We start from the raw sequence: 15691 nt of genomic DNA, 5'->3' as shown, positions 1-15691 counted from the left end.
CCAATGCTTTGTTTGGGGATTCCGGTTGCCTTTAAACAAGATAACCATATAGCATACGTAAGATCAGTCAGTTCTTGCCAGGGGAGTACAGAGGCAAGGGGCACAAACAGCCACTAGCATTCTTTTGGGGTCCTGGATTTGTCCTTGGTCAAAACCAGACTTGTTTTCTGCTTAAAAAAAAATAAACCTTGACAAAAACCACTAGTGCTAGAAGCACAGTCATGCTCCTCAGTAAGCAAATGTTTTCCTTCTGTACTTTGAGCTGACTGCATCCTGAATGGCAACTCAGACATGGCAGTTTCAGAAAAGTCCAGGTGTGAGACTAAGTTATCCCGATGTAGCAGCTGACAGGGAATAAAGTCCAAAATAATTAAAAGAAAGCAAACAGGTTTAGTTGTCCGAACAAGGAATTTTAATTTTAGGTCAACTATTGAACTAGGTCAACATCCAGTTCACAATGTCTACAGATAGTGGGCATAGCCAGTCACTACGGTAAGTTTATTGAAGCACCAAGCTCCACACAAGACTGTAAAATACATTTTAAACTACTAGTAAGAAAGCTTCTTCAAGTCAACAATACTATTAAGGGCCAGAGTTAAGGACTAAGTTTTCACCTTCCAAGCTATTTTAAGACAGCCAATCCATTGCATAAGCAAACCAAACTGCTACATACTGAAACACATAGAGCAGCAACTGTATTGAACAATTCCTGTAAATAATTCAAGGATACATTGAAACAGTATGGGTAAATTGTAATTTTTTTATTGGAAAACAAATATACAACTTGGAATGGATTTGAGGCAAATCGTGCCATAAGCAGATTTTTTTTGAAAATAAGTGGCTAAACAAAGTTTAAAAAGCATAGTAACAAGAGGAGAAAATATTTTCTGGTACAGGACCAGCAGTACAAAAAAAACTTGTGTACGAGTACCTGGATAAATCACCCGTTTTGCATTAGTGCAACTTAAGTTTCATGTTGTTGACTGTCAATTGTCCACAACATTAAGACTCCACATTTCAACAACATGTTACAGGTATGGCCACAAACAAGTTACTGTGAAGTAAGCTAGGAGAATGATTTTTACAGTGCATTAGCCACATGTATATATACACACGGTTTTATCCTGCAGTTAGCTGCAGGAATCCTTATCCTCCATCACAGAAAGCAGAATAAACTCCTTTATGTACTGAGAACTAGAGCCAGCATGTTGCTTTAACTAAGGAATTGCTAATGCATGGTAAACCCCAACTTGCTTTATGTAACTTGTTACACTAGTCATACCTAAGTCTTCTAAAGAAAGCTACTTTTTTTTTTAAACAGACAACCCAGATGTTCCCACAGTTAACCAACTCTAACTTTAGATGTGCAGAAGGGCTTAAATATCCAGAGTAAGCCACATGCAACATTTGTTACTTAGATCAATTTTTCCAAAAATCAGAACAATGACAGTAAGATAAAGGAGAAAAACATGGAGGAATGGCCTTCTAATTACTATACATGCATATTCTTTTGACAGTAAGGGAAAAACCTTTTACAGATAAGTTACAAACAGAGAAAAGGCAAATAAACAATTTTGTACAAGAAATTTAACACATTCTGTACAACGTCTTCACTTCGCTGTCATCATTTGTACAAACTCTGTAAAAGGAAAGAGTTGCATAAGAGTTACTCAGTGAAAAATCTGAATTGCAATATCTGAGTAGTGGCCTACCTTACTTGTGCTGAACACTGCTTCAAAACTATGTTTTCAGTTACATTCAAAAAAGCATCTTCCAGATAGTCCCCTTTTCCACTAATCACACCTAAACCCCTCCTATTTTTAATGGCAAAAGGCCTCTACTTTTATGAAGAAAAAGTCAGTCCCCCAGTGAATTAGCAAACAGCCTTACTTCCAAAATAAAACATTACAGGGCCCTCATGCCCACGGATTTACAGATAGCAACAGGATATCTAAGAATGAATAAGAGATCAGTAGAACTTACACTGAAGTTACAATCAGTTAAGCAGGGATACAAGCAAGACACTGTGTTCATTTTAATTTTTTTTTTTTCAGAAGAATAGCTCAAGTTTTACTGTTTTGCCCGGACTGGCTTTAAGCAACTGAATCATTGCTTATTCACAGCACATTGGAAGTTAGATGCCACGAAACAGGCTTCTTCACTTATCTTGCTAAACCACAGTTTCAGATACAATAACAAAAAAAACCCAAACCAAAACAGGAGCCTAAAAGGAGGTAACTGGTTGCTCAAGTTTCAAAAGAGCAACTAGAAACACAGGGATGCCTACCCTCTCCAACACCAGCCTCTATACAGTCTACTCGCCAAGTACAGTGACGACAGCCTTATCGATAAGAACACCTTTTCACTCTTAGATGTGTGCTCATCCTAAGGCCACAACCAAAAAGGCCTTAAAGGGAAACCACATCTACACCTCAGAAACAGTAAGGGTATTATTTGAAAATCCCATAGCTTGCTTCTATGAGATGTTCAGAGAGTTAAAACGAGAACAAGCTCAGAACTTCTGAGCTGCAAGCAATTGTCTAACAGAACTCCTCCTGCTTGAATGACTTCATTTAAGTTCCAATGCCATGAAGAATGAAATAAAAACAAGCTACTGCTGCAGCTGATTTGTGTGAGGTTATTCAAAAGGTCTTGAAATTTTTGTGCATTTGAAGCTTCCTGCCTTTAGTAATTTTAAAAGCATTAATGAAAAACAAGTGACTTCCTACTGTCAGATCAACATTCATTAGTGAACAGAACAATATGAACAGAATGTGAACATCTTGGCTAGATTCCTTATTCTAATGGTCATTAGACATCATTAGATTTAAGAGTTATTTCTTACACTGCACAGTTGAATAGTTACTTTTTGCCTCTGGCACAAAGGTAGCAATAACCCACCCAAACTGAAATCTATTTAGAGGTACACAACGTACATACTAAAAGACATTAACTTAAGGGAATATCAACTGTTGATATCTCATCTGAACATTGCCCTATTTTAGCTTGGTGTGGCTATCAGCATCTACACAATCACCAGCATGACAAGCGCTACACAGAAAGAATTGACAAACAGCTCCTTACCTTCATAGTTTACTTGACCATCACCATCAATGTCTGCTTCCCTAATCATTTCATCAACTTCTTCATCTGTTAGCTTCTCCCCAAGATTTGTCATCACATGACGGAGTTCTGCAGCACTAATGTAACCGTTACCATCCTGGGAGAGGAAAAAAAGACGACTGGAATAGACTTGTCTAAGGCATAGCAACTTAACTATAACTCAAGAATATTGCAGAGCAAGTTGAACATTAAGAAGTTAGCTTTAACCACTAGCATTTGCACAAGGCAAATGAGAGCTCCAGTTGATATCTACAGTATTTCCTAGGATCTTATCCTAAAAAGACATTTTTGGAAACAACTTATCCAATACTTTGGCTGTTCTACCCCAAGACATTTTTTAATCACTAACAAAGCAATCAGCACCTTTTGTAACCTTTAAGTGAAAGCTACCTATTCAATCATGTGACTGTCTGGTTCGAGTGTCTTGTTTTTTAGACCAGAAGCTATTTCTCATTTACCTGTTTCAGGGGATACTGCATATCAAAGCACTAGTGTACCCAAACTCTGGACTGACCACACCCCAAGGTACTTAACATCATATATTTTCCCTTTAAAAGTGCATATTGCTTAAGCAGCTGAGTAACTTTAGACTCATTTAGCAATTTACTTGGTAAAGACTAAGATTTAAAAGATTACTATTTTAAATATTCAAGCAATTTCCCTGTCAGCCTTGTACAAGTATTTTAATATCATAGCAAGTGGTAGCTTAATAGTATCACCCAGTACTATCATGACAACTCATCTGACAGTCCCACAGAGAATGAACTTCAGAGGCAATTGCAGATAGCCCCCAATTCAGTGAGGAAACTCAGTCTGACTTCTAATGAGTTTTCGTAACAGAAATACTTGTTCATGTAAACGTTTTAGTACCTTGTCAAACACACGGAAGGCTTCTCTAATTTCTTCTTCACTATCTGTATCTTTCATTTTTCTTGCCATCATTGTCAGAAACTCTGGAAAGTCAATTGTGCCATTGCCTGCAAGACAGTTATTTTGTTAGGACAGGATTTAGGCACCTTATTATTTTACTTATTAGTAAAATCTTACCATCAGCATCTACTTCATTGATCATATCCTGTAGCTCTGCTTCTGTGGGGTTTTGACCAAGCGATCTCATCACTGTCCCCAACTCCTTTGTAGTTATAGTACCATCACCATCCTTGTCAAATAGTGAAAAAGCTTCTTTGAATTCTGTATGATAACAAAAAAAGGAGTTATTCCCTTCGGCTTTTAAATGTTAAGTTTACTTAATCAGATAGGAATCCCTTGCTGTTTTCGTTGCAAATTTAAAAACTTGATTTCATTCTCTTGAGAAAGTTTCAGTATACTGCTCAGTCTGCTGTAACACCAATACGGAAGCACCAACATCTGGAATACAACCTGACAGTCCACCAATCAACCACATTTTGACCTAAATACAATAAGACAGGTCATCCATTTCAGAAGTACTCAGATGTTTGTTATTATCTATCTTGAACCAAGATCCCTAATACAGAGCTGAAAGGAATAGTTAATCTGCAACTAGAATGATCCACATCCTTGGTAGAAACTGTTTCTCTCATAAGAAAATAATATTAGACTACTTCAAAGAAGCTGAAAAACAGTACTCAAAATAGAAGTGCTATTAAGCTGTAGCATTTATGTTACTAACAGAAGAGACAAGTCAATGGAAAAAGGTGTAATCAGACAATGAGAAACTATTTTTAGTTTCTCATTATAACCTACTTCTGCTGGACATGCAAGTCTGAACAGTATATGCTACATGAAGCCACAGTACTTAGCAGCACAGGTCTTAACATTTGGCTATGCCTAGCTAAAAAGGAGCTTCTCCCATTGGACTTCTGCAGTTCTTCAGTCTGTGTATATATACAACTCCAGCCAGCTGTTCAAGGAAGAAAGTCACTGGAGTCTTAATTTCAAAAAGGCAGCTTAGAAAATTGCTTCGGCCCTACTGTATCCTGAAACAGCCTTCACAGAACCAGTCAAAAACAGCTGTAAGGCTGCTTAACTGCATTTCCATGCTACCTCTTAACCCCCTACAATAGCTGTATTGTAGCCAGCAATATTAATACAAGCATAACATGTTTAATTGACCAGTCCAAAAATGAAGTTGGTTTTAATCCATGCCATCTGTTTGTCTCTGGCCACAGACCTTAAACTAGCTCACTGGACTATAACCGTAGTTTGTGTATGAGCTACTAAACATAAAAACCTATCTACTCACTTGTGTAATTCAGATCCTATTACAGCTTTCAAGGCATCAGGGATCATGACTTCAGAGAACTTGTTAGGTCAAGGGGACTCCAGCATCAGAAATACTTCCAAAAACTATTTTTCCAACATTTCCAAGCAGTCAGCTTTCCAGATGGTGAGTTTCTCAGACCAGAATTAGTCACAGTAAAAGTTGTGTTTTCACATGAACTACATAAATTCTTACTTCATCCACTTCATACTCTGAAACACTTGAGGTGAGTACAATCTGGCAAGTGTTAAAAATGCAACTACAAAAATAGACTTTTTATAGTTCATGAGTGCAGCTATAATACCAGAGCCACAGTTGAGTCCCATCCAGGAAAAAACCACTCTTACTCTTCTACATCTAACAGTTTGAAGTGTTCCAAAAGCCAACTCCCACTGTTCGGCACACAAGAATCAGAGCAAAGCTACCGCAGAAAGAAGAGTTTCAAGCCAGCATTGTATAATCACAAAGCAGAAACAGGCCTACCCGAACAGGCAGCTATAACCTGTACCTACAGTTACTTCCAAACAGTCTTTGGGGCCAGTTTCAGTTAGATAAGAGGCAGACAGGCTTATTGGGAGGAAAGTTTTACACCAGCAAAGAAAAGGCTTTTGGGTCAAGCCTAGTATAGTTCACAGGCTATCATGGAAGGATCTCAAAGGAGAACACTGAGTCTTCATCAAGAGTCAGGTACTCAAGTGTTACTCAAAATGTTTAGCTGTTAACCACCCCTAGCTTTAAGGTCAACAGTCAGTAATCCCAACAAGACACAGACTTCACAATGCTACAGTGACCCTGCTTAGAAAAAGTAATACCTATTTTTTAATGCAAAACTTAAATAGTGGCTTTCAACAACATCAGGTATTCAGGGGTATATTATGAACACTTGAAATGGACCACTTGAAGGACAACTCTTTACCTTTCTTTTACTCAAAGATGCTGTAGGCTAAGAAACAACCAGTTATAAATCATAACCCTGAAGAAAGTAAAGTGAGTCAAAGATCAGCAGCATATTCCTGTTTGAAGTGCTGAATTAAGTTAGGAATACAACTTAAATACCTCTTTAACCACTTCTAGGAACCATCTCCAGCAATTACAACAAAGGAATAGCAACCTATGCAGATACAGTTTAGACTAGAACAAGAACAACCTAGCATAGCTTTGGAGAATTTGTGGCAATGGCCAGTGAAGGCAGCTATGAAATACTGAAATTTAGTGAGCAACTCAATTCTGGCTTCTGCAACTTAAGATTGCAAAACACACCTCCCACACTTAAACACCTTATAACTCTATGCAGCCTGTAAAGCAAATTCTGCTTCTATTCAACACACCTCCGTAGAAAACTGCAAACAGAAATTTCACCTTCAAGTCAGCCTACAAGGTTTCAGCCTTTCCTTCCTTCTGAAAAAGCACACCACACCAAGAGAAAATACTACTTCCAGGCCCCATGAAAGAAGGGCTAGTCCAACAGAATGTGGACTCTAACACCCCAGCTCAAAATGTTCCGTTTAACAACAGCTTGAGGCATCTCTGCACCACATTGCCTTCCCAGATGAAGTGGCAGTCTTCAGTGTCCTGCTATGTTCAGTGAACCAGAACTACCATTCCCACTCACACAGTTTAGCCAGCTATGCCCAGAACTTTGATAGGAGAATATCAATTGTTCTCTTCACAGCTACCAGGATCTCGACATTTAAACATGACTATTTCCACCGTGAAATAAATTCTAAATAACTTCTGCGGTCAGATCCCCAACAGGGAGCCAGAGTACACTAAATGAACAAGGCATAACAAACACCATACATAGGCCTACTTGTTCAGACAGCCCATTTAGACCTCTGAGGTCTAGTGGAAGTATAGCTCACTAGACCAGTTGCTTTGTGACAAAAGTATATTTAGATTCTAACCCCCCCGACCACCCACTTAAAATGGTCCTGACCTATATACCTTTTTTAATACAACGCTCAACCGAAGTGATACCTATTTGACTCTGCAACTTCAATTCATACGGAGTACAGCTGCAACTAGGATTCACATTCTGTACCTACTTAGCTTCCAAAAAAAAAATATCACTTTTTCATATGAACAAAACCTGGGAAGTTCTTCACCCCTACCTATAATGACAAGAAGCTTCAGTCCCATATGACCAATGAGTTCCATGGGAAATAAGAACATCTGGAATCTTTAACAACTGTATTATGGTACTTCACAGCAGAAGTGGAATATTTGTTTTAAGCCCAGGAGAAATGGCTGCTTTAACTACTTCAGTCTCCTATTTAAGAATGGAAATGGTGTCTCTACCTTGTAGTATCGTTTTCTTAAGGCCACCTTCAGAAGCTAGGTATCTTCAGATAAGTTGAAAAGGAACGGTAGGAGGCTCAAGCCTTTAAAACCACAGTCCGTAAAACATGCAAACCGTACCTCTAACAGTTTTCCCATGCAAGACACCAGCCTTCAACGGCAAAACTACACCCGACAGCATAGTCTGCCACCACCCTTCCTAAACAGTATTAGGGATTGTTCCCTAACAGGCCAGCAGCAGGCTTATGTCTTCACATCAGAGGTTTATGCTTTACTTGCAAACACAAACATTTGCTTCATGAAATACTACAGCTGAAGTGAAAGTGGCAAGCCATTTTTACACTGGATACTAAGATATACTTTTATTCTTTCCACATAGATAAAAACCTTCTATTCCAATACGACAAGCTTATTAATACTCGCTTTTGGCTCTGACAACTACACCATCATGACTGAATAGCTAATGTTTGCACTAATGCTGGGGTAGTGTTAATATGCTTCCTGTTCATATTCCATAATCAGTTACATCAACTAATAAAGCTTCTACAGTTAAGAACCAGAACAATAAACCATTATTGAAAAGATGGCAGTGACAATTGATAAAGCCTGCTCCAACTAAACTGATCACAAAACCCTTAAGAAATGCAGGCCACTTCCAGAAATAAAATCTCAAATTGAACTAGATTTGACCTGTGCTTACTCATAAGACAGTACCATGGCAACAAGTAAATAGACTAAGGACATTCCACAAAACCATAATTAGTCTCCTATGAGTTAAACCAAGCTTCTGAAGTCTTAAAAGCTACAGAAGAATGTTCTTGCACTTCAAGTTTGGCAATTATGGTAGAAACAAACAAGCTCATTATGACACTTCTGTTTAATACAGTGTCTTCAAGAGCTACATCATAGCTAAATAGCAGTACCTCTTAGGAGCTGTTATTCATATGCTTGACCTGGTACTGTTAGATTAGCAGAACCTTAACACCCTCTAAAATCATTTCACATGACAATTATGCAAACTGAGACTTTCTAGTATTAACACTGTACACTTGCCAGATCAAAACCCCCAAAGTTTTTGAATGTCCATGGCAAGGCTGAATTCTGCATTATCAACTTTAAGTCACATCAAGAATGGAAGTCGAAATCAGTCTTCAGAAAGCAGTGACAGATACTAGTTTGTACAGCCTGCATGAGCAGGAGACACAAGCAGAAGTTTTAACCACTAGTAGATGGCTGTCAGCATGTAGAAATTATTGTCAGGTGGCCAACACTAAGCCAGAAGAGATGGCTATTTGAGCATTTCAGAGCAAGCGCCAGACGATCAGAACAGTGCACAGAACACTTGTGTCCAAGTACACAATGCAGGTCCAAATATGGAGTATCAGGAGCTGTCATCATGAAGCCAGTCCCTGCTGTCATCAGAACCAGCCACTCTGAAACATCTCCACTGACAGACGATCACAAATAAATTATTTTTGCCTTCTGTTAGAAGAACACTCCAGGTTCCAAGTCTTCACCAGAGATTTGTCATCCCCCCCCACACTTGCCTTTCAGTTTGCACTTGGGACAATTCTATAGTCATAAGAGAAAAAAACAGAGTCCCAAGTAAAGCTGCAAGGATTGCCTAACTATTCCAGAGGACAAAACTTCAGATTCATTGTATCCATGGTGCTTTTACAGCAGATAAGCCTTTAAAACTTAGGTGACAAATTAAAATATTCCACAATAGTCCTTTAGTATCTAAGAAAGCTAAATATCTTGTGTAACACAGACTGTCACTGGATTAAGAGATGTGCCAGGTCAAGCAGGAGTAGCAACACAGCACATAAAAACCTCACCTGCAATCTGCTCTTCTGTCAGTTGGTCAGCCTGCAATAAAAGAGAATATCATTATAGTTGTAGCAAAAGTTTAAGGCAAAATAAGACACAGACTTGTAGTGGCCTCTGAATATGGTAGCTGCTCTTCAGGATTTATCTGTAGCATTCTGAAACAGTTCTAACACACACAGCTCAAAAAGTCATCTGAATTCCCTGCTAAGTAAGACCTGGCAGCCTGTCCTCATTTCCTGATCCTGCAATATCTTGTACACCCAAATAATAGATTACCATGTGTATCAATTAGCCAAGCAACACCAGCAAACTCAAGGCACACAGGTCAACCTACACTTGTTTTAAAAAATAACACAGCAGACTACTGTTAGTAATACCTTCATACAGTAGCCTCAGCTTTAACACTAAACATTTTAGGTCTAAGTAATACAGCAATAACCCCCAAATCCCAAATTTCAAGGAGACTAGTCTCTTCCAAATTACAATGCTATAATTAGAAAAATATACTCTTGAGAATTAAATCATCCCTTGATTAACATGAAACTTCATGTCCAAGACCTAGCTGTAAAAAACAGAGTCCTTATAATCAGTACTAGCGGCTTCAGCCCAAACCAGTAATTTCACTGCATTTGTCATACAGATGTCTAGACTTCTTTTAGACCCTTGTCTACAGACTCAAGTAGCATAAGATAGTTTTCAGAGCCACAAGAGAAAGTTTCAGTGGTATAAGACATAATGTCTGTACCAGTTGAGTAAGCCCCAGTTTATACCTCATTTCCCCTGGATTTAACAGCAATAATAAAAAACACCCAAACCTCTATCTTTGAGGTCAAACAGATTTCACTCATGAAAGAAAATAAAGGTATTTGAGGACTCTAGAAATACTTTCCCTAGGTTTTCAAGTCAGTCGATCCTTCAAACACATTCTGGATAGCTTCAGTTGAGTTGCAGTAACAAGTCCATGCATTTCCTTCAAAGCTCCTTGAGCTCTTTCTTTACCCCATAGTCCTCCACCAAAGAGTAAAAAAAAAAAAAAATTAAAACACAGAAAGGATAAAGACACTACCCAGGTTCAAAACTGCTTTTTTAGTTTTGTTCCTATTGTGACTATTTCAGCAACAGCCTTTTTATAATTACTGCAATACTGACAGTTAGAAACATTTTCAGTCATTAGCTGTGCCCACAAGTCTCTCTACATGTTAGCCATCTGCCAATGAAAGACTTAGAAAAAGGTATATTCACCACCTGCCAGTTTTTACTTTACTAATTTCAATTTGAATTACATTTCTATATTGCATACAAACCTAGAAGTTACCAGCTTCCAGTTATTCTTCCTGTAATAGAAGTGAATTAGCTGCTCAAGCAACCATACAAGAGCTAAACTGCTTGCAAAAATATGCATACAGTACAGCAACAGTCCAAGATAAAAGCCATCATCAGTGATTTCTGACTGATGGTGGCTCACCTCCTCTAACAATCAAGACCATAGTACCGAACAACTTCTAAAGGAGCAGCCAATGGGTATTTGCAGCTGTAGACTCCACTTGTTCCAATTTCAGCAGGTGCAGGAAGTACTTCCATGCAGGTTCAACTTTATTCTTAAAAAATGAGATGGTCTAGGGTGGCAGCAGCACTGCTGAGAACATCACCAATTCAACATTAGGCTCCGAAATGGAAGCATTCTGCTGGTCACTTAACAGAAGCCTAGCAGATTTTCACTAGTCTGGAGTGTATCATTAACACAGAGAGGCTCATACCTTTGCATGGTATTTACATTTTTATTGCTCGAGTGAAGAGAACGATGTGCTACATCTCTCTAGGATATTTATATCCACAGAAAGCTGTATATCAGATTTAAGTAGCAAGAACCTAGTTTATTTAGGTCAATACTTATGGGTTACCAAGTTGAGTCACATACTGTTTTATATAAACAGTTTTATATAAAGACATGACATTAAGCAGTGTTTAAACTGTTAAGCGTTCCCAAACTCTGTATCTCTCTGTATCTTCCAGCAACTTAACTTATAGCCACTAACCATAAATTTGGATAAGCTTTGTCATTACCTGTAAAAAGCAGAGTCTTTGAGAAGAGCACGAAGCTTATTAGAAGCCACTGGTACACGGCAGTTGAAAGATAAGCTAGGAGGTGGGGCAAGGTTGAACAAACACCATCTGTACTCCGCAGTGCTAGGCTCTGCAGGGACTGCTGCGCAACAGCAGCAAAAGGCGGAGCCAGCAAGTCTGCCCGGTCACCCCCTCCCATGCCACTCAGGTGACGGCTCTCAGCCCGGATCCATCCATGCCTGCAAGTTACAGGTCACTGGGCTGTCCCTAGAGGGGCCTCCTGGAGCAATCTGTCCTGCATTTAAGCTAGATACTCATGCATCATACACGTGACAGTATGCACACCTTCAGTAATGCAACCCAACTTCAGAAACAAACGGTTAAATTACAACCATAAGATGCCTATGCTGAAAGTTTTGACACATCCCTTACTATGGCCAAGATCCAACTAAAAACCTCCTTTGATGAAAGCAGAGAAGCCATCACAGCTTTGACACCGCATTCGCCGATTCACACTGCAGCACTTTCATTTTCACTGCAACAGTCTCCATCCCGCCACTCCCCGATTATGTTAAGGGCCTGATGAAGTCTAAGCCTCCTAAGAAAGAAGCAGAGCTGTTGCATGCGCAGCAGTTTCAGTGGCACATGCAGCCTCTAGAGGTAGTGTTTCATTACAGCCGGAGCTGCTATGCAGTGATCATTTTAGAAGAGCCTCAACAGAAGCTGACTAACACTGCCAGATGCAGGGCGATCAGCAAGTCACAGAACAGATGACACCGCTCTCCTCCAAAACTTGGCATTTTGGCATACTTCACAGGTGTTACTTCTGAATGGACAGTTCTGCTTTGGCAAGATTAAGATTAAGAACAAGAACTAGACAGACTAGCACATTAGGGCCAAAATTATGTTTATAGTAGGTTAGTTTTTGGGGGGAGCAAAACATTCTGCTTTATCTAGCATATGCGGTATAGGACAACATATATTCACAGGTTTAGCCAGTCTGGTCTGTCAGGGTGAACTATCTATAACCACATTCAAAGTGTCACTGTGGCTCCTGGACACACCCATTTTTCTACAGACCTTGCTTGAAGACACTCCATTTTTGGTTCTGTACAGATGATTACTAAAAGCAATAAGAGCCTTTTGCTGCTAGATTCACAGGTTTTGTCCCTTCTAGATCATTTGCTGTATGGGTTCACAACCCAAGCAAAAGAAAACAACCACATTCATGCTTCTGTTCACCTAGTTACTTTGCCCAGAGAAAGCACGTAAAAAAAACCAACCCTTAAAGTTAAGTACCCATTGTTCACATCAGACTTGGCAAGTTGTTAGTGATCCGATTCCTTAAAAAGCGTGTAATGAATGAAAATGCAATTCCACTATACTGCATCTTCTCTTAATGCAGAAATCGTACTAAGTGGTCATTGGTGTTGCTTTAGCAACAGAATTGTTCCTTATTGTGTATGTTTCAGTATCCACTTGTTTTAATGAAAAAAGCTAAACTCGTATCCTTTAGACCGAATTTGCAACAATTCTCCAATTCCACAAAATGTGTTCTGACAGTTGACTGAAATCCTAAACAACCATATTCATAGAAAAAAAAAAAAAACAACAAATTGTGCTTGAGCAAGAAAATGCAAGACTGTCCACCGCAACGACCAAAACGGGAAGCCAAATTTATTAAAAAAAAAAAATCCCTTGTTCAATAGAGCCACTGAACCAAGGCGTTATCATGAACCCGGCAGGGGAGAGCCGCTCCAACGTGAGCTGACAACAGGTCTAGCAAGGAGCGAAATGGTGCAGTGAGGCAGCCTGCCCCTCATCATCATGCTGCTCAGAAGCTGCAGGGCTCTGCAGTGCATTATTACCAGGCGCAACACACCTCGCTAGCGAGCCAGACATCTTAAGGGCTCGCAGCAGCCGTTACCAGCCCCATTCAGCCGCACACGCCGTCTTGCCGCGGGAGGAAGGGGGGAGGAAGCGATAAGAAAGCGGAGCTGGTGCCATCGTGGCAGGCTCCTTCCCCCCTCCCGGCACCCTCCACGCGGGTCTCCTCCCAGGAGAAACCGTTATCTGCCGCTCCCCCCCTCCCCCCCCCGCCCCCCGCTCCCAACCGACACACGCCCCGACAAAGCGTCATGGCGGTCGAACCGAGTGGCAGTTTGAATTTTGAATCCGCACCAACGCCCCAGGGCGGGAAAGCGACCCGGGCGCGATTCGTCCACCGCCACTTCCTCCTACGCACACGGCGCCTCCGAGGGGGACCCCCCCACACCAGCCTACCCGCGCTGCGGGGCTGAGCCCACCGGCCACGGCAAGGACGCCTTCACCCCTACCCCCACCATTCTGCAGGCAACCTCGCCCCACACCAGCCAAACCACCTGCCCCTCTTCCCACCCATCCCCCAGCCGCACTCGACCACAGGCATCCCCCACCCCTCACCCCCCGCACCAGACCAGCACCCGCCAAAGCCCTGCCACTACCCCATGCCCAGGGACTCACCATGGTGGCTCGGCCTGGCTGCGGGGTGTGGTGGAAGCTAACGGCTGCACGGGGCACAGGAGCAACCCTCCCGCTCTACGGCTCGCCTCACACTGAGCCCTCCCCGGCCGCCAGCAGTGGCTCATAAACCTCCTCACAGCCCGCCCGGATCGCTCCGCGCCGCTCCCTCCCCCCTCCCCTTTCCCTGTCAGAGAACGGAGCTGAGAAAGAAGTTCCGGCTCCTCGCGCGCCTCTCAGCAGGCCCCCCGCACCCAGAGCGCGTCCCTTTTCTGCCCCCGAGCGCCCAAACCCGGGAGGAGAAAGGGACGAGGTGCGGGAAACAGGGGGGATGCTGTTGTGAAACGGCGTGGGGAGGAGCAGGGGGGAGCAGGTTGGGGGACTATTTTTCTGGGCGGAAGAGGATCTTAGAAAAAATACCGAGGAGTGCGGTGGCTCCAGAGGGAGGGCGCTGATTGGTGGATTCGTACCTGCAATGCGTCACTTGGACATGCACAGTCTGGGCTGGGAAGCGGTTACCCCTTCCCCCCACCCCCCCCCGCCGCCCGCAGTACGTGAGGCCCGGCCCGGTGCAGCGGGAACCGGGACGGGCCCGTCCCCGTCCGGCCCGCGCCGCCGCCGGGCCGCCCCGGTGTGCCGCTCCCCGCGCCTGCAGAGGGCGGGCGGCCCGGGAGGACGGCAGGCGCTGCGGCAGGGTGTGCCGGGCGGGCAGGGCCCCAGCGTCTCGCCGCCGCGGCGGGAGGAGCGGGAGCGGCGGCCCCGCCGCAGAGGGCCCGGGCGGGTGTGTGGGGGGGGGGGAGAAGCGGGGCGAGCTCCGGAGCGGCCCCCCGCGGGCAGCGCGGCCTCTCGCCATCGACAGGCCGTGGCGGGCGTTGTCGGTCGGCCGCTGCGGGGGCGGGGAAGGAGGCCCGGCTGGAGCGGAGCCCGCGCCGCAGGCCTCGCAGCGCGGCCGCAGCCCGGCCCTGGCTGCAGTCTCTTGGTGCATTACCCTGAGACTTCAGCAACGCGCACCTGGGAAATGTACCCCCGAGAGCGCGTTGGCAGAACATTTCGAGCCTTATCTCGCCGTGCTCCGGAAAGCCTCACCCACAGAGTTACTAAATGCGACTCCCTCTGCGTCCATTGCAGCCCAGAAAAATTCCCACCTTGCTCTGCAAGCCTGAGATGCTTCATCACCGGTAGCGTTGTTTAAGAGAACAGATTTCCCCGTTACAAACCACATATACCCTGGTCTTCTGCTGGGGAAGGGCAGATGGCCAGCAATTCTGAGCTAAAATCTCACGTCTTACTAGGGTATCCTCCAAGATGCATTGGGTAAGTTACTTCAGATGAAATTTTCAAACTTGCAAATATATTTTCAGAGGCATATAGCATACTTAAAATCGACAAATAGTTCCAAAAAATAGCTGCAGTGTTGGCTGAGTTCAGTGAAAGGCCTACCTGTCATCTCGGAAAACCACAAGGCTTATTTTGGGACCATAAATACATTATTAAGCTTTGGTGGCCCAAGTCGTGAGTTTTCGGACCTAAGTTTGAAAACTAATTACCTGTCACATTACAATCCAAATTATCTACTTCCATATCTATTGCAAACATTTAGTTGGCATTTGTATGGTGTTTATAAATGAATATTAT

General features: G+C 42.7%; 1 protein-coding gene across 1 annotated transcript; it reads right to left on the bottom strand.

Moving 5' to 3' along the window:
* Positions 1 to 746: 746 nt before the first annotated feature.
* CALM2 (calmodulin 2) lies at positions 747 to 14190 on the bottom strand. Its single transcript, XM_065630991.1, has 6 exons — positions 14060 to 14190; positions 9502 to 9532; positions 4171 to 4314; positions 3994 to 4100; positions 3085 to 3220; positions 747 to 1639 (listed from the first exon to the last, which is right to left on the bottom strand). The coding sequence occupies exons 1-6, from the start codon at positions 14060 to 14062 to the stop codon at positions 1611 to 1613; spliced, it is 450 nt and encodes a 149-aa protein (XP_065487063.1). The 5' UTR covers positions 14063 to 14190; the 3' UTR covers positions 747 to 1610.
* Between the last annotated feature and the right edge of the window lie 1501 nt (positions 14191 to 15691).

Source organism: Caloenas nicobarica, chromosome 3 (genome assembly GCF_036013445.1).
Source record: "Caloenas nicobarica isolate bCalNic1 chromosome 3, bCalNic1.hap1, whole genome shotgun sequence".
NCBI classification, from domain to species: domain Eukaryota; kingdom Metazoa; phylum Chordata; class Aves; order Columbiformes; family Columbidae; genus Caloenas; species Caloenas nicobarica.
Note: the sequence above shows the minus strand (reverse complement) of the source record. Positions and strands in the feature narration are given on the sequence as shown.

Bases quoted from the DNA above. Each gene is read 5' to 3' on its own strand.
- CALM2 (XM_065630991.1), bottom strand. The intron at 4,315-9,501 runs GTGAGGTTTTTA...GTTATCATACAG, and splicing joins GACAGAAGAGCAGATTGCAG to AATTCAAAGAAGCTTTTTCA. The intron at 3,221-3,993 runs GTACTAAAACGT...TTCCTCTCCCAG, and splicing joins CCTTCCGTGTGTTTGACAAG to GATGGTAACGGTTACATTAG.